At 40.7% G+C, this 18,725-nt stretch overlaps 1 protein-coding gene across 1 annotated transcript in view; it reads right to left on the bottom strand.

Moving 5' to 3' along the window:
- LOC129732970 (amyloid beta A4 precursor protein-binding family B member 1-interacting protein) overlaps positions 1 to 7,959 on the bottom strand; it is a 66,513-nt gene extending 58,554 nt beyond the window's left edge. Inside the window, exon 1 of the mRNA XM_055694460.1 lies at positions 7,868 to 7,959. Coding sequence (XP_055550435.1) covers positions 7,868 to 7,951 — 84 coding nt within the window. The 5' untranslated portion in view covers positions 7,952 to 7,959. The remainder of the gene's footprint in view (positions 1 to 7,867) is intronic.
- Positions 7,960 to 18,725: the final 10,766 nt, after the last annotated feature.

The raw sequence follows: 18,725 nt of genomic DNA, 5'->3' as shown, positions 1-18,725 counted from the left end.
TTGTAGCGATTTAGAGCAAATTTTTATTCTTCATTTAAAAATCGAAGGATAATGATATAAAGTTTAAATAAATCACGTTTTGCTCAGAAAATTACACTCTTTCAGATGATATATAAAAATCGTAAATCCGTGAATAGCTAAACAACCCAATTGACATGAGCGAAGTTGTCAAAAGGGTGGATGATTTAATACGAATTTTGCATTTTAGCATCCGCCATTATGGGGCGTAAGAAGCTGGATACCTGTCTTTATATATCATTTGAAAAAAACCGCGTTTTCTGAGCAAAACGTGGTTTTTTTAAATGTTCGTTTTCCTTCGATTTTTAAATAAAGAATAAAAAACTGCTCGAAATGTCTAAAATGACAATTCGCACACGTACGGTATATGGGAGAATAGTTATTTAAGGTATTTCGAGTAGTTTGTTATTCTTCATTTAAAAATCGAAGGACAATAGAAAACATTTTTTTAAATAACGTTTTGTTCAGAAAATTGTACTCTTTCAACTGATATATAAAAATCAGAAAACCGTGTAAAACTTTAGGACCCAATTTTAAACAGAAAGATGAATAAAGTGAGAATGGAATACACCAAGCCCAAATGCTGTAAACCCTTTTCAGATCATCGGTGCGGTTTCAATTTGCGTAAGCTTGCAAATTAAACGAAAACGTTATTGCAAAATCAAAAATATTGAACAGTCAAGCTCATTTTAATACGTCTTTATCAATTTGTGATTCGTGTAGTTATTGGAATGATAGTCAAGCCACCATTCATCCTTTCGTTGTTTACTATTCAGAATCTGGAACAATTAAGAATATCAGCTTCATCATAATATCGGAAGTACTCCATCATGATACTGTTGCTGTTCAGGTGTTCATTGCCAAATTAATGAGTTTTTTGAAAACAACAATAGAGTTGAAAAAAGCGATATTAATGTCTGATGGAGCTGCCTCACGATATAGAAATAGAAAAAACTTTGCAAGTCTTCGCAAGTTCAAAACAAAATATAACGTCGATGCAGAGTGGCATTTTTTGCGACTTCTCATGGTAAAGGCGATGCAATTGGTGGCATATTAAAACGAATGGCAGGAAATGCAAGTTTAGCTAAAGAACATGAACATCCCATTACAAGCGCAAAAGAATTGTATGATTGGTCTAATCAGTCATTCAGTTGGGTATGAAGAATATGAACAAAGAGTAACAGGATGGAGCAATATTTTCAAAAAATCTATAATAATAGCTGCCACACAAAAGTATTACTCTTTTGTTCCGATTTTAGAAAATAAGATACAAACGAAGCTGTTTTCAAAAGATGACGAATCATTTACTTATGATATTTTATTTTGAAAAAAATCGCGCAAACTGGTTACAAACATCACCACTATTAGTTCCATCAAAGTCTTCAAATTGCATGCGGAATGGATAATTAGAAGTTTTCATTTTTTCGGGAAACGCTTTCGGAGCGAATTCAATGTTTGCTTCTACTTTTGCATTAAAACTCTCATGCTAAGGATATTTTTACGTCAAGTGCTCTGCAAATTTCAATATAATTCTTTAAGTTCTAAGAACGTTTGTCTTTCTTATAAGCTTTATGTGCCTTTTGTTTTCTGTTTTTGAGATTTCTAATTTCTCGTGTTTATCATAACGGATATTTATAGCTTGCCTGTATCCTTTCTTTTCTCTTGGGCACGAGTTCATCAATAATTGAGTAAAGACTGTTACCAAATATACCGAAGGCTTTGTTTATATCTTTTTCATTTTTCAATAAATTTGGCCAATTTACATCATTTAGTCTCCTATCAAATTCTTGATAATTGAGGTTTTGAAAATTGTGAACAAGCTCAAAGTCGGTATCGCCGGGGCGCTATGAGAGGCAGTGAACAGTGAATACTCGATGGCAGTAGGGGTAAACAGGGTAAGACCGCTTTGCGGGGTAAGACCGCCCACCGTAGTTTCAGTGCCAGCTTGGCACTGCCAAGTAATATAATAAGTGAAAAAAATCCTAAATAGACATGTTACAATATAATTACATAGCATTTTGCACCTCTTCCTGCTTCGATAGAGCGCGAACGGTCACAGAAATAAACAAAAACAACCTTTCAGCTGGTAACCGGTCAATGCGCTATAGTTTTGCGGCAACGGGACTTAAGGTTTTTCTGTCTAAAAATCTTTTGTTTCGTTTGTTAATATACGTTCAATCGCTTGCCTGAATCTGTCTTCTTTCAAAAATATCGAAAGCCGTGAGTAATCTTGACATTTTGACTACTTTTTCGGTGGAATATGAAAATGTTGGAAATGAAATATATAAAAAGAAGAGTTGGAAATGAAATATATAAAAAGAAAAATAATATGAAAATGTTGGTGGAATGTGAAAAATGTACATTGGGTAAAACCGCAACCTATACAACTGTTTGTTGTTTTACTTCAAGACCCAAATGCCTTGACACTATAAGGGTAATATTGACAGGATCAGTAAAACAATTTCAAGCCACATGAGACAACCATGTTAATCGACCATTTTCGATTTGGTTGAAGCTTTTCTAAAAATATTTTTTTTAACAAGACTAATTTTTGAGAAAAAAAAAATAAACTTGTGTAAAAATGGTATTAATGAACAAAAATAATTTGAGCGCCAGGACGGTTTGTTTGATCGGTATGACGTCTTCAGAAGAGTTAAAAATAGTGGTTATGTCTTTCCGAAGAAAGTATACACTGTGAAAAATTTTTGAGGAAAAGATAAAAAACAGAATTGGAAATATTTTTTTCTAAATTTGTTTCAAAATAATCATGTCCTTGCCTGCAAAATCTACGAAAGGTTAGCTAAACTTTGGTGGTTGTTGGATCATGGAGTAATAAAAATTTCAATAGCTCAATTTTTTTTTTGGCTGGTTTGTTTTATTAGTATAAAGTCGTTGGTAAAGTCTCAGATAGTAATTTTGTCCTTCAAAAAATCGAATATGAATAAAAAAATTAATAATTATTATTATTACTTAATATATGATGTCTTCGAAGAAATCATACAGACAGGTTTAATGAGTATTCATTTCTAGCTTAAAGGCAGCTATATTATAAATTGAATATCTTGAAAACCCCCAATTCTGAAAAATCTGTTTATTATGAAAACCACAAAACATTACCTAAACATTAATTTGAACTTGGATAGTTAAAAAATAAAAAGGGTTAAATTTAAAAAAAAATTTTTTTTCAAATTTTTCACAGTGTATTTTTTTTTAAAGAAAAATATACCATCTACAATTTTGCCAATGACACTATACCGATAAAATCAAGCGTTTTGGCCCTAAAAATATTTGTTATCCTTAACAGATGGTAGGCGATCTTACACCGCTGGTGGGCAGGCTTACCCCGTATGAAAAAGATTTGCAAATTTTCAATTCATTTTTAAAATTGAAAATAAAGCTGGCAAATAAACAAAAATATTTCAGTTCAATATTTTTTAGATGTGGGCATTGAATGGAAGAGCCTCTTAGCAAAGAAAAAATGAAATTGCAACCGCAACTTTTCTTTCTCTAAAAAGAATTGCTTAAGGGGGCGGTCTTGCTCCGTTTACCCCTATGACATTTTTCGTTTCTCCATAATGGATCTACGGCGGCATCAATACAAAAATCTTCAGTGCAGTTGGTGAATAAAAGATCCGAATAGCGGTTAAGCTGGTTACGAACATGGTTGATTTGATGAAGTCCAAGTTCGCTGATTTTATCAAAAATAAAGTGTAGTGTATCATTTTCACCTAAGACAGGCTGCAGAAGATATTCATTATCGACATCCTGAATAAAATCAATGAGATTTTGATTAAAATCACCATTAATATGAATTTTAGTTTCAGGTTCTAAACATTCAATTATAGGTTGTGCTGTTTTGAAAAACTTTTCATACGAAGCTTTTTTTGCCATGTCGGAAGGAAAGTAAACGGAAACAAACAGATGTTTTTCATTATTCATCAAAACTTTTATCCAAACATCTTCAAATTCAGCGAAAAACACACTAGGAAGTAACTTTGATGGTAAAGAAGCATTAACAGCAATAAGTACCCCACCATTAGATTCCTTTACTGATAGTTTCAAGCCGCGATCACTTCGAAAAACATTAAACCCGCTACCAAAGGCTTCTTCACTTTTAATATCTTCTGTCCAGTTTGTTTCAGTAGCTAGAATGACATCATAATGACAGCCATTTACTTTTTTGAAACTTTGCTGAATTTTGCTTGCAATTTTCATTCGATTAAAACTTTAATAATACACTACTGTTTCACTTAAGCTAATTACCTCTCCTTGCGAGGATGCCGTCAATTCTGTATTTATGTTGTCCTTCAAGGGGTCCGTTAGTTTCTGGCGAAACACGAATGCCTACATGCACCCGCTTTACATGGTGCAAACGATAGGCTCCGGGGTAAGTGTGATGAAACGGAAGATGCCGACGTAGATGATGAGTTTGAAGCTGAAGTAGGTGCTGTACTGCTCGCCAAATCGGAACCATCTATCGTAGAGACCAGGTTTACTTGTGGAAGTTGACAATCTGCCAGATATGGATTCAGTACTTCACCACGTTTGAACCTAATACCACGCTGTGTTTGTACTGGAGGCTTTGAAAATATTGTTTTGGCAGCTGCTAGTAGTTCTTTTTCCAGGAAAGAATTGTTTACAGGTTTATGATTGGTCTGATTGATTCTGCTACTGTCGCATTTTTGGTAACTACATGAAGGTATGTTGTGATTTATGTTACTGTTGTTAATATTTTTGGTATTGTTGTAGTTGTAATAGCTGTATGTGGGTATATCATTCCGGTTGTTGTTACGAGTGCGGTTACGTGTAGTGTTGGATATGTTATTCAGATTACAATGATTTTATTGACATTTCTTTGCTTTATTGAAAATTGAAAAGAGAGAAGAAATAATATTCATTTTGTCTACCTTTACTCTGATTACTCTTCGATGATGGTGCCTTGAAGTTCATATAACTACATACATTATAAAAAACCTAAAACATATCTCAAAAAATTATTTACTTCGTAATTATCCACGCGCCTCTAATGAAGCGTTGTAAAAGAAATTTTATGATTTAGACTCGCCAAGTAATGAACAATGTTTCGGGAAAAGATAGTTCAGAAAACCAGAAATATAAAATAACAAAACCATTTTCATCATTCATTTATATCAGAGATGGCTGTTTACTGTGTGGTAATTTTGGCAAATATATGGTTCAACAAGATGTTGCTATATATTTTCGATACTAGGTTGCTTTCCTCAAAAGAAAACATTTGTGAAACAACATTATCGTTATTTAAAAGCATCATGAAATATACAGTTGGAACTAGATTACAGAAAAATGTTAAGCAATTTCTAGTTTCTAATCACGAGAATGATACACGTAAATAACATAATGTTCTTCTATTCTTTTAAATTTCTTTAGAGTAACCGGAAAAGTTTCTTGCACCGTTAAAAAAGTTTTAAAACAACAAATATTGAGTGGGCTCATTTCAAAACATGTTGCAGGTGCTGCTTGGGCTTTTACCACAATGGGGGGCCGTATGGCCCAACTGCTTGCACTTGAGGCAATTCATCAACCGCGACACAAACAAGCGCACCTTATCCACGAGCACATAGCTCGGCAGGGCAGACCCAGTGAAAAGAACCAGATCTGGCGCATTCGGTCATGCCACAATCATCGTCTATGTTGGACGCGTGAGCCGCACACGCAAACTCCCAATCAGCAATATTGTAGAAAAAAAAACTTAACCTCTATAGCAACTCTCCTCCACAATCAAAGCCCGGACGATGCCAAACATTAGTCCTGTACACAACACGTCCGGCATTATGACGCGTTCTTTTGTCTTCAAAAGACGGCAGCAGCGAGCAGCAGTCACGTGAGCGCACACGTATCTACTTAATCTAGTTTGTTGGGAAATCATTCACAAGCATAATCTACCACAACTCGTTGTGTTTTACTGAATCATACGCCGCTTTTAAGTTTACAAACGAATGATGTATCTGCATCTGCATGTTTTGTTCTCGGTTTCCTGTAATGGCCTCATTCTATGAACGGCGAATTTAAAATACAAAATTAAGTAGGGTCATGCCTCGATAGTTGCTACGATCCAGCCGATATCCCTTTTTATATGTTGGACATATAAGTCCTTCCAATCAGCCTGCTCATACCATAAAAGCAAAGCCTTGGTGCTACATTCCGATTCGGAACTTGACCTCCTGTTTATTTATACACAGACTTCGCAGCCGACTGTTTAGTGTACAGGACAATTGCGGGGCTAGCGCTACGATCCTACTGACACTAACAGTCTCTCCCAAGCCGAGACTCGAACCTACGACGGCTGGCTTGTTGGGCCAGCATCGTACCTCGAGACCATCTGGGAGATAGCTCCTCATACCATACCCTTGGATAATCTGATGAATTGCTCTATACAGCCGCTCGCTCCCGACTTTGGAAAGTTCGGCCGGTAATCCGTCCTTCCCAGTGGCTTTGTGGCTCTACAGCTCCCTGCTAGCTTTTTTTACCTCTTCCAAGATTGGCGGTTCTAGAGCTTGTCTTTCTTCCTTAATTTCTCGTCTGTTCCTCTCAACGTCTCTCTTTCCTTACTTACCGTTCGACACCACTTCAAAGTGTTGTTTCCAATTCCTGACCACCTGTGACTAATCGGTAGGTAGGATTCTCTCCGTGTCATTACACATGCCAGCAACTGACACGGTCCGGTTCCTGATTCCTTCAATCGCTTTTTAGAAGCTCTTCGTGTTGTGCCTGGTGAAACGATTTTCCACCTCCGAGGGGACTCGATCGTAGTGTTTGTCACTCATAACGTGTTAGTGTAGACCTGGTTCTTTTCCTTCACTTCCAGACACTCAACGTCAAACCTCTCAATACACGTGGTTCAAATCCTGTACAACAGGTGCATTGATCCATCCATCGAATTTCCGAGAGTACTCTGCAGCAACTCCTTTTGTTGATAGTCTTTGGATGTTCAGACGTATTTTACACTTCAATCTAGGATTATATACGTTGGATAGTCGGGTCCGAATCTTGCCTACCACGAGATAGTGATCATAATCGATGTTTGGCCCCCGGAAAGACCGACATTAGCCATGTTATTCAATATTTTTTTTTTAAATAAGAGTTTGAAGTTCATTTTTTGAGGTAAAAACTGATTTCTCTGCGTCGGAATAAAAATGTGCGATGGAAAATCATGACTCTGTTGTTCCCAACATTTTTCACCGAAGCAGTAATTTTCCTTAATCGAGGCTAGGATTCTTTTTGAAGACGATTTGAAAGTATTTTCGATTATCCGCTGAAGGACTGCCGTGAACTGCAGAGGCTTTTCTATTCTACATCTGATGTACGAGGAACAAATCGCCTCTAAGTATTGATAGATGTTTCGTTATAAGCTACAACTGCTTTTAAACTATGGTATAGCTAAACTTGGCTAGGTCAAGCCACTGAAAGATCTGTGATAGCTTGAGCTTCATTTACTCAATGTGCTTTCTTCGCACACTTTAATGTTGAAATGAGATGACATAAATCAATTAATATATGTTACGACAAATTCAACAATTAATCCCGATCAAACGTTATTTGCGTATAATAGCGTTCTCTTATTTTTGATATAATAAGGTATCGGCTCTGTTATCGTGAGGGCATTAAATGATGTTCTAGAGCGTTAATTTCGTGCATGATGGTTTTTCATATTGCATAGTATTTTCCTGAAAAAGATTGATTCTATGTGATTTCATGAACCCCCCGCACGATAGTTGGACAAACCTGACGATAATAGAGCCGATATCCTATAATGAACGAGACAAATTTATGTTGTATATCGTGCATCACCCATGTTTTTGCACTAACTTACTCCAATCATATTCTCCAGTTCGCCCAGCCATTCGTTTAGTAACATATCTGGATCATCGCTGAGGCACGACGTCATTGTGGTCATAATCTGAAAAAATTATGAAACGAATATTGTTTCAGTTAAAAAGGCTCTCAAAACAAATGTACAAAATGCAAGAGATTGCTCACTTAGAGTATCATCAACGGTAGGCTGCTACTTGAATTATTTTGGTGACTGTGCTCTGCACGATTATTTTTCTCACTCACCCGTTTTTAAACCACATGCTTATAAAAAGGGTGACCGAAAGGGGAGCGGGATTGTCAAAAGAACAGGTAGACTACTAAGGGTGGTATGAGAGTTGAAGAGCAAATCATGTGGTCTTTAATTATTCCGACTTTTATGCTTTATTATTGCCACCGAATCATTGTACCCCGTTTAAAAAATTAGATAAGATTTACTTATACTAAACTTATTCGATACCGCGTACAAATAATCTTCCGAATCGCGTAAAAATAATCCGCGCTATTGTAAAAAAATCGCGTTTGAAAAAACTCATAAATTTAACCCGCGTAAGAGAAGACCCCAGTGTATACTTGAAACCGTGAGGTCTGGTATCGATACAATGACAATTGAGAAAGTATCGATACTCAGTATCACCCAATCAATCATGTAACACTTAGTTTTGTTTTGATATTCATGAAAATTAGTTTCAACTAAAGCTGCTCAAAAATATATACTTAATGTTGCAAATAAAAAACAAAACAAACAATGAACCCAAAAAACTGCCACTGCGCTGCTGAGGTGTCAATTTGATAGAGCGAAATAAGAAATTGGGCAATGAATGATTATCACAGAAGTCCAAATAGTCATGCAAGGGGCAATACATTTAGTTCTTCTCAATCTACACACTAACCGATTAGACCGATATTGCCTGGTGAATGGCAAATTGCTATTATTTACATTTGACATTCTAGTTGCAGTGATTGCAGTGAAATGTTATTTTCAACACTTCCCCGCAATATGCACATTCAGCAAATTAAACAATCTCAGATGCGAGTTCTTAGGTAACCCCTTGGTGAACGTGTCGGCTGGTTGATGTATACTCGGGATGGATTGCAGCGTGACTCGTCCTTGCTTGATGAGATCCCGTATGAAGAGTTATTTGTTATCTAGATGTGGCATCCTCTGGTGTGATCTGGGCTCCTCTGCTACCCAATCATTAAGAAGTTTGGTTATCCACATCCCTTCTTTTGCAGCAGCACACAGAGCAATTAATTTTGCTTCGCTCGTTGATAGGCTGATTGTTGGCTGTCGTTTCGTTGACCACGAAATCAGATTTCCATGAAGTTGATATGCATATCCTAATACCGACTTCCTGTCGTCAGGATCATTTGCAAAATCTGCATCTCAAAATCCAACTAATTCTGGTCTAACATTGTATTTTGCATACACAATCTTCGTGTTACTTGTTCCTTTCAAGTATCACAGAATTCGTTTTAATCCTGACCAATGCCAATCTGTTGCGCAGTTTACAGATATCTGGTCAGATAGTACAGATATCTGGTCTTGATGTTAATGAGAGATATTGAAGACATCCAATCAATTCTCTATATGGTTAATCAGTAAGTTTCGCTTCTGATTTTGACCAATTAGTGCTATTATCCAGAGATGTGTTTCGACATTCCACAATCTAAAACCATTGTTTGCGTATCCCACAAAAATCAATGATTTACTCTTGGAATCCAATTTTTGACGTTTCTCCTTTGGGATTTGTTAAAACGCTTCGCATCCAAAAATTCTCAAATGCTTGAAGCATTGGGTCGTCTTTTAAACCACATTTTGTATGGAGTTTTATCTGATTCTATCCCTTTTGTTAGAAATCGGTTCAATAGACATGTTGCAGCATTCAATGCTTCACTCCACATATCTTTAGATAACCCGCTTTCATACATTGCATTGCTCTTACCTTTTCCATTAATGATCATCCGTTCACTGACTCTTACAGTATCTTTGGAATTCGTTGCTCGAGTATTCTCCGCCATTATCGCATCTCAGCACTGAAATTCGGGTTCAAAATAGGGATGGGAAACCTATCGATGATTACCGATAGTATCGATAGCTGCCGGATGCGAATAAACTTTCAAATATTGTCACAACGGAAGTAACATTTTGTTGTTTTTCTGCATCTGCTTCTGGCTGTCAATCTATCGATAATTATCGATAGTTATCGATGGCATTTGGAAATTATCGATAGTTATTTTAGTCGATATTTCCCGATCCTAGACTTCAAAATATGCTGACGCCATGGCTTCATACTCTTTGAATCTCTCAAAGACTCTAGACTTATGCTTTATTAGGTAAACTACGACAAAATGCGTATAGTCATCGACAGCGATAACCGTCGTATGTTTGCTGCTCCATGTAGCCACAGACACCTGAATGTACTAATTCTAATGGTCGTTTGGATCTTGGCAATTTCATACCCTGAAATTTCAAAGCAGCTTGCTTCCCCGCCAAACAACTCTTAGATTACATCAGCCTGATTGTTTTAGAAGATATGTTGATTCCCTCAACCACACCTTTTTTAATGAGCATCATTAAACCAGTAGTATCTAGATATCCCAGTCTTTTATGCCATGTCTCGAGACTCTATCTGCTTTCCAGAATATGCCGATCCGTTGGCATTTTCTTCGGATTTTCCATCCCAAATGCAATCAAGGTAGAATACACTCTCTGTGAATTTACCTTCACCGATTACTTCATTTTGATATTCAAAGCTAACCTCTTTTTCAGAAAAAGTGATTCTTTTTCCTTCATGGAAAACTTGCCTAACCGAAAGCACATTTTATTCCAGTTTAGGAATTAACCCTCTAGTACCCAGTGCCGCCTTTAGACGGTCTTCAGTTGAACCTCTAAAAAGCTTCAATCAATACTTAAAAAATGTTTATGAAGTTTCAAAGTGATTTTTTCGAAGTCCGTCTGAAAATTAACTTGAGCACTAGAGGGTTAATAGAACATCGTACAATTCCAATTACTTTATTAAGTTCTTCTCGACCACTTTCTTCAGCCCCAACTTACCCATCTTCGTGGCCCGAAGACTCTCGCCGCTTTTGGCTGTGGAGAACATCAGTGGTCTCAGAAATTCTTTAATGTCATCCAGCAGGCGCTGGCCGTTGACCATGTGGTCGCTCGGTCCAGAGTCGACCACGAAACGAATTAGTTTGTTCCGTTCCATCGTCTTTAGTTTCATCATCATCGCATGGGGTCATTTGTTGTCTTTCTTCTGTTCTTTCCCGTACTTCCCTTCTGTGCTTTAAACTTCTTCATGAGAAGGCACTTGTAAAAATGCCCCGTTTTATTACAGCCGAAACAACATGTGCACTTCTTCGCGGCGGCGCCGTAGGAAACATTTTTCCTCGGGGGCGATCGGCGCACCGGCGTAACGCCGTTGGGTTTTATCGGCGGCGTGCCTCTCATAGATCATTGCACGGTGAAGTCACAAAAAAGAAGAAGGAAGAGATTTGACAGTGGTCGCGGGTTTGTTTACAGGGAGACTTGAGGAAAAAATGCGTAGGTGTGTTGTTAAAAACTGGGTTTCCAAGAATAAGTTAAAAGATTACAGTTATTTTAACTTTTCATCCAATTTCCACAACCGGTACCTAAACAATCTGAGTGGTAAACGGAGAAAACTTTGGTTAAATGCCCTCCAGCTGGAGGAAAACTTTCGGTGAGTGCTTCTTCAGTTTCCGGGGGGACTTGATGACCAAATATGTAGTTCACGATTTGGCCTGCGGTCACGGAAGATGGAATGTCGTCCAAATTATAGTGCTTCATACGGGTTCACGTACCCGATAGACCGAACTTTTCCAGCATAGCGCTTTTTACTGCCTGGTAGTAACGAATTCATATAGGTGGAGAGTAGGAAAAATCTCTAATACATTGTAAACAAACCCGTGGGAAATGTAAAAGAGTGAAGTTATTTTTTGTGTGCAATGATCTATTGCCACTTCTAAAATATTGCTTATTATTCTGCTCGCATGCTCGGTTTTTTGTAAGTTCAACTTTTTTTTTTTTTATTCTCGCTTATTTTCCGTCGGTCTAGTTTCGCCACTGTTGTGGCCAATCACCGACGCCCAGGGAGACGACTCCACACCCAGGACCCTAACTCACGACCCGTTTATTATTAACGGACCGGCGCCAACGGCTTTACTTCCTCATGCGATGGAAGGCGTGATCCCAGAGATTTTTCGCCTCAGAAAATCTCCCGGTGTCGGCTAGGATTGAATCTAGACCAGTTAGGTTGGTTGTGAATGGATCACGCCACCTCACAACCATCGACACCTATGTCGGCGGTGGGATTCGAACCCAGGCGTCGAGCGTGGTTGGCGGAGACGTTACCAACCTCACTAGGCCCCCGCTCTTGTAAGTTCAACTGTCACAAATAATAAAAAACTGCGATTAGGTTTGACAGAATGTAAACTCAACAAACAAAAATTATCTACGAGCTAACAATGCTTATCCCAAAAAAAAGTTCAGTGTGGGATAAGAAGATAATCCTAAAATAATGAGATGTATTCTTTCCTGCATTGTCTCAACCTTCAAATGTGATTTTCCATGAAAAAAGTATTTCACTATTATCCTAATATTAAGAAAATGCAATTATAAATTTTTATATTCTCTAAATTAATTTAATTATTAAACGTCACTACTGCTAAAACACGAAAAAAGTATGTTATCTTTCTATTCAATAATCATATCTTACAATGATATATAATTGAAGAAAATTATATCGATAAGTGCATCGACGCATAAGCAGATATTATAGAGCACAAGAATAGATTTTGTGGAGCAAGAACAGTTTTTTTTATTCGTCTTTTTAAATTTTTCCTGTTTTTTTAATACAAGAACTATTCATTGAAAATCTCTACTCCAGTATAATATTATCGAACATATAGTATACGCGAAATCCCCAGCAAATGCAAATGATGCCATCATTTGAACCTGTTGCACAAGGAGCGCAACTCCATTTTATGCCTACATTTAAAATGCTGGCTATAGCAGGCTATAGCTCTATAACATCCCAGCTGGTCTCGAGGTACGATGCTTGTCTTACTGGCTTCCTCGTATGTTCCAATTTCGGTTGGGAAAAACTGTTAAAACCAATCTCATCTTAAATTTTTGTTATTGGTACTCGCTTTGCATTATTTCACACAATATCAGAAGCAAATTTCTTATCAAGTAACTTTCATAGTAACCTGTTGATTTTTGTTGTATGGGTCCAGCCTAAAAGTGACTTAACATAGGTCACAAAGCCTTGTGTAGCCATTAGAGATGGTCGGGTTTCGGGTTTGAAAACCCGAAACCCGAGTCCGACGGGTTCGGGTTTGAAAATTTTTGAAAGTGTCGGGTACGGGTCGGGTTCGGGTTTGATGGAAAAAAAATCGGATTCGGGTCGGGTTTAGGTTTGAAAACCCGAAACTCGACTATATCAAATAACATATTAATAAGATAATGATGTCTATTATCATGCAATTGTAAAAATCACTAACATTTTAATACCATTCGAGACTAAAGGCTTTAGGGCAGCCTCAAATTGGTTTAAATTGAAACTGTTTCTTTTCAGTAGCTAATAAAGGGTGTCCACGATGAAATTGCCACACCATGAAATTGCTCTAACTTTTTGACCGTTGAGTAGAATTTAATGAAAATTTGGGTGAATTTAGTTCATAGTGCATTATTTACATCCTACAAGTTTTAAAGTCCTGTGATCAAAACTCGCGGAAATGGAGTCGAAAGAACAACTCGTGTGTGATAAAATCTTGCGCATTCATCACGAGAACAAGGATCTCTCGCATCGTTCCATCGCTAAAACGTTGTGAACTGCAAATTCCACGGTGTCGCGAGTGATTAAGTTCAGCGTTCCGGAGCATGTCCTCACTCAGAAGATGTCCAAATTTGCGAAGAAATTCCTGGTTTGGCAAGCCATCTGCACGTGCGGGAAGCGGAGTGCACCTTTCGTGACCCAGGACACGATGAACGGACAGGTGTACATGAAAAAGTGCCTCCAGAAGCAGCTGCTTCCTCTCCTGAAGGCCCACAACGTCCCATTAATCTTCTGGCCGGATTTGGCCTCATACCACTACTCCAAGGACGTGCTGAAGTGGTATGCGGACAATAAGGTCAATTTCGTGCCGAAAATGTTCAACCCTCCCAACACTCCGGAGCTCCACGCCATCGAAAAGTACTGGGCGATTATGAAACAGCACCTTCTTAAACAACCTAAGGTAGTGAAGACAGTCGAGGAACTGAAGAAAGTATGGGTTTACAAGCAAAAAACGGTTGATTCACAGGTTGTGCACAATCTTATGGTCGGGGTTAAGGCCAAGGTGCGAGCATTTGCGTATGGAATGTTAATAAAATACGAGTAAAATGGTAAAATGAAGTATAATAGTTATAATTCAATCCCTGAAAATTTGATGGCAATCGGATGAAAACTCGAATTTTGCGAATCCATTTTGTGTCACCCTATAGAACCCTGATAGCCTCGAATATTTCAATTGAAAACATGTGGAATCGTGAATGTTCAGAATTAAATAACAGAAAAATAGGTGGAACAAAGTCTGCCCCGGATCAGATATATATATATATATATATATATATATATATATATATATATATATATATATATATATATATATATATATATATATATATATATATTATATATATATATATATATATATATATATATATATATATATATATATATATATATATATATATATATATATATATATATATATATATATATATATATATATATATATATATATGTGTGAAGAAGGCCATCAGAGGCCCCCAGACTATTTCGGGAAGTCATGCAAAAGTGCCTGGATGACTGTACATTCCCAGAGAGATGGAAGCGACAGAAGCTGGTCTTATTGCCGAAGACAGGGAAACCACCTGGTGACCCGTCGGCATACAGACCGATATGTCTGCTCGATACGGCGGGTAAGGTGCTCGAGAAGGTTATTCTCAATAGACTGGTTAGGTACACCGGAAGTGCAAACGGTCTGTCGAGTAACCAGTTCGGCTTCCGAAAAGCCAAGTCTACGGTGGATTCTATTCTGTCCGTCACCAAAACAGTAGAGGTAGCACTCCAGCGTAAAAGATGGGGCATTCGCTATTGCGCAATCGTCACGTTGGACGTGAAAAATGCGTTCAATAGTGTTAGCTGGGATTCCATAGCCCACTCGCTTCGGAAACTAGACATTCCGGTGTCTTTGTACAGGATTCTGGAAGATTATTTCCAGAATCGTGTGCTAGTTTACAGCACAGACGAGGGTCGAAAATGTGTCCCAATTACCGCAGGGGTTCCACAAGGTTCCATCCTGGGCCCGGTACTGTGGAATATGTACGATGAAGTGCTGAAACTAAAGCTCCCCCAAGGGGTTGTGATCGTTGGATTTGCGGACGACATCACACTTGAGGTCTACGGCGAGTTGATCGAGGAGGTTGAGTTGACGGCTTCGCACTCTATGAGCGTCGTCGAGGACTGGATGCGCTCCAAAAAACTGGAGCTGTCGCATCATAAGACGGAGATTTCAGTTGTCGATAACCGCAAGTCGAAGCAACAGGCGTTGATCAGTGTCGGGAATTGCACCATCGCCTCTAAGCGCTCCCTGAAGCTGCTGGGGGTGATGATCGATGACAAGCTCGCCTTCGGGAGCCATGTCGAATATGCCTGCAGCATTATCTCGCATGATGTCCAATAGCTCAGCAGTGTACGGCAGCAAGCGGAAACTTCTAGCTAGCGTGACTTCGTCCATACTGAGATACGGCGGGCCAGTGTGATCCAAAGCACTAGATACTAGTAAACATCGGAGTAAGTTGGAAAGTACCTACAGGCTCATGTGCCTGAGGGTTGCGAGCGCGTATCGAACTGTGTCATACGACGCAATCTGCGTCCTGTCCGGCATGATGCCTATCAGCATAGCCATTAAGGAGGACGTAGAATGCTTTGATCAACGTGACACAAGGGGCATACGAGGTACCAGAAGATCATTTTCGATGATCAGATGGCAGCAGGAGTGGTCCAATTCCGCGAAGGGTAGATGGACGCATCGACTTATTCCGGATGTATCCGAATGGGTCGGGAGGCGCCATGGAGAAGTGAACTTCCATCTGACACAGATTCTGTCAGGCCATGGTTGCTTTAGGCAGTATCTACACAGATTCGGGCATGCGGGTTCCCCCAACTGTCCCGAGTGCGTGGATGCGGAGGAGACTGCTGAGCATGTCTTCTTTGTGTGCCCTCGTTTTGCGCAGGCGCGGAGTGACATGATGGTAGTGAGCGGGCCAGATACCACTCCGGACAACCTAGTTCAGAGGATGTGTAAAGACCCGAACATTTGGAGGCAAAACAGGCGACAGGTTCACCACCGACAAGCCAGTGTTAGCTAACGGCCAGTCTCCAGCCTAGTTAGCTAAGTTAGCAAAGAGACCTAAAGAATCAAGAGGGTGCACATAGCACAAAAGCCGCTCCCTGAAGCAATACCTAGCGGTGGTTCCGGGGAGTACTATGGGCTGGAGACTGGAGGGGTTTTAGTGGGTCCGGTCACTGATTCAAACCAACCCCACACTCCCTGAGGTTGGTCACCTCAGGGGTTTGGTTGCAAATTTCCCCTCCACCTGGTACTGGTGGAGGTACCTAACGCTTTGGACCACGCTGGCCCACCATACCTAAGTATGGACGAAACCACGCTGGCAAGAAGTTTACGCTTGCTGCCATATACCGCTGAGCTATTCGACATCATTCGAGATAGTCCTGCAGCGGCCGTTGAAGCCCTCTTACAGGCATAGTCGACGTGACTCTTAAATGTGAGCTTATCGTCAACCATAATCCCTCAGAGCTTCAAGGAACGCCTTGAGGTAATGGTGCAGTCACCGACTCTGACCACCGCCTGTTGCTCTAATTTGCGGTTGTTCACAACCGTAGCCTCCGTTTTATGGTGCGCTAACTCCAGTTTCCTAGAGTGCATCCAGTCTTCGACCTTGCGTATGCAGTGCGCGGCCGTCAACTCGACCTCTTCGATCGACTCACTGTAGACCTCCAGCGTGATGTCGTCTGCGAAACCGACGATCACAACCCCTACAGGGAACTTTAGTTTCAACACCCCGTCATACATGACATTTCACAACACCGGGCCCAGGATGGAACCTTGCGGTACCCCTGCGGTGATTGGGACGCACTTCTGACCCACCTCCGTGTTGTAAACTAGTACCCGACTCTGGAAATAATTTTCCAAAATCTTGTACAACGACACCGGTACGTGGATGCTCCTAAGCGCGAGCGCTATGGAGTCCCAACTGGCGCTATTGAATGCATTCTTCACGTCAAACGTGACGATTGCACAATAGCGAATGCCCCAACTCTTACGCTGGAGTGCTACCTCTGCCGTCTTGGTGACAGAGAGAATAGCATCCAGCGTGGATCTACCTTTCCGGAAGCCGAACTGGTTACTTGCCAGACCGTTTACACCCTCTGTGTACTTCACCAGCCTGTTGAGGATAATCCTCTCAAGCACCTTGCCCGTAGTGTCCAGCAGACAGATAGGTCTGTATGCCGATGGGTCCCCTTCGGTAACAGCACCAATCTCTGTCGCTTCCACCTGTCCGGAAAGAGGCAGTCATCCAGGCACTTCTGCATGACTGCTCGAAATAGATCGGGGGCCACTTTCATGGCCGTCCTGATGGCCAAGTTCGGGTTTCCATCCGGTCCCGGTGCCTAGCTCACCTTTAGGGAGTTGGCGATCACGATGAGTTCCTCATTCGTAACCCTTACCTCCTCCACAACCTCGGCACGGCTGCCGTCTCTCACGGATTGGATGCCCGGCAGGTTGGCCGACCATCCCTGGTCTGTGTCTGAGATACTGGAACGTCGGACGTGAGACTCAGCACCCGGAGGCCAAGGATTTGGCTCGTGGCGTGGAAAGAGTCCCTCGATGATACGCTCCAGCATCGCTGGTGATCCCTCTGCAGGCGCCAATACGCCTTTGGTCTTCGCCATTACGACTCTGTAGGCGTTGCCCCACGGATTCGTATTGGCACTCGCGCATAACCTATCGAAGCAGGCCCTTTTGCTCGCCTTCATCGCACTTTTAAGCGCCGATCTTGCAGATCCGAATACTACACGGCGTTCTACCCTCTGTGCATCGGTACGTGCACGTTGCAACATCCGTCTTGCACGGAGGCACGCGCTACGGAGGTCCGCTATCGCGTCGGTCCACCAGTATACCGGTGACTTACCATTCCTAGGTTGGCGGGTCCTAGGCATGGTGGCGTCGCACGCCCGCGATAATGTGGCAACTAATTGGTCAGCACTCGGGCGGAGCCAACTGCCCCCCTCGCGCTCTCTTCTCATTGCTTCTGCAAATACCTCGGCATCGAAATGCGATGTCTTCCACCCGCGGACGGTCGGAGTATTGGCTCTACCCGTCGCCTGCCGCCTCACGTTATGGACTACGCTATAGCAGACCGACTGGTGGTCACTATAGGTGTAGCCATCGTCTACCCTCCAGTTCACGATCAGTCCTGGGCTGGAGAACGTCACGTCGATGATCGACTCCGCACCATTTCTGTTGAATGTATATTTGGTTCCAACGTTGGCCAGATCTAGGTTGAGCTTTGCCAAAGCTTCCAACAAGATCTGACCCCTCCGGTTCGTGCGGCGGCTTCCCCACTCAACAGCCCAAGCGTTGAAGTCGCCCGCCACTACTAAGGGTGTTAGTCCCGTCAGCTCCATAGATAACAAATCGACCATCTGGGTGAACCTTTCGATAGACCAACGCGGCGGAGCATAACAACTGCAGTAGAACAC

This window comes from Wyeomyia smithii, chromosome 3 (assembly GCF_029784165.1).
Source record: "Wyeomyia smithii strain HCP4-BCI-WySm-NY-G18 chromosome 3, ASM2978416v1, whole genome shotgun sequence".
NCBI classification, from domain to species: domain Eukaryota; kingdom Metazoa; phylum Arthropoda; class Insecta; order Diptera; family Culicidae; genus Wyeomyia; species Wyeomyia smithii.
This window is presented reverse-complemented; position numbering and strand designations above follow the sequence as displayed.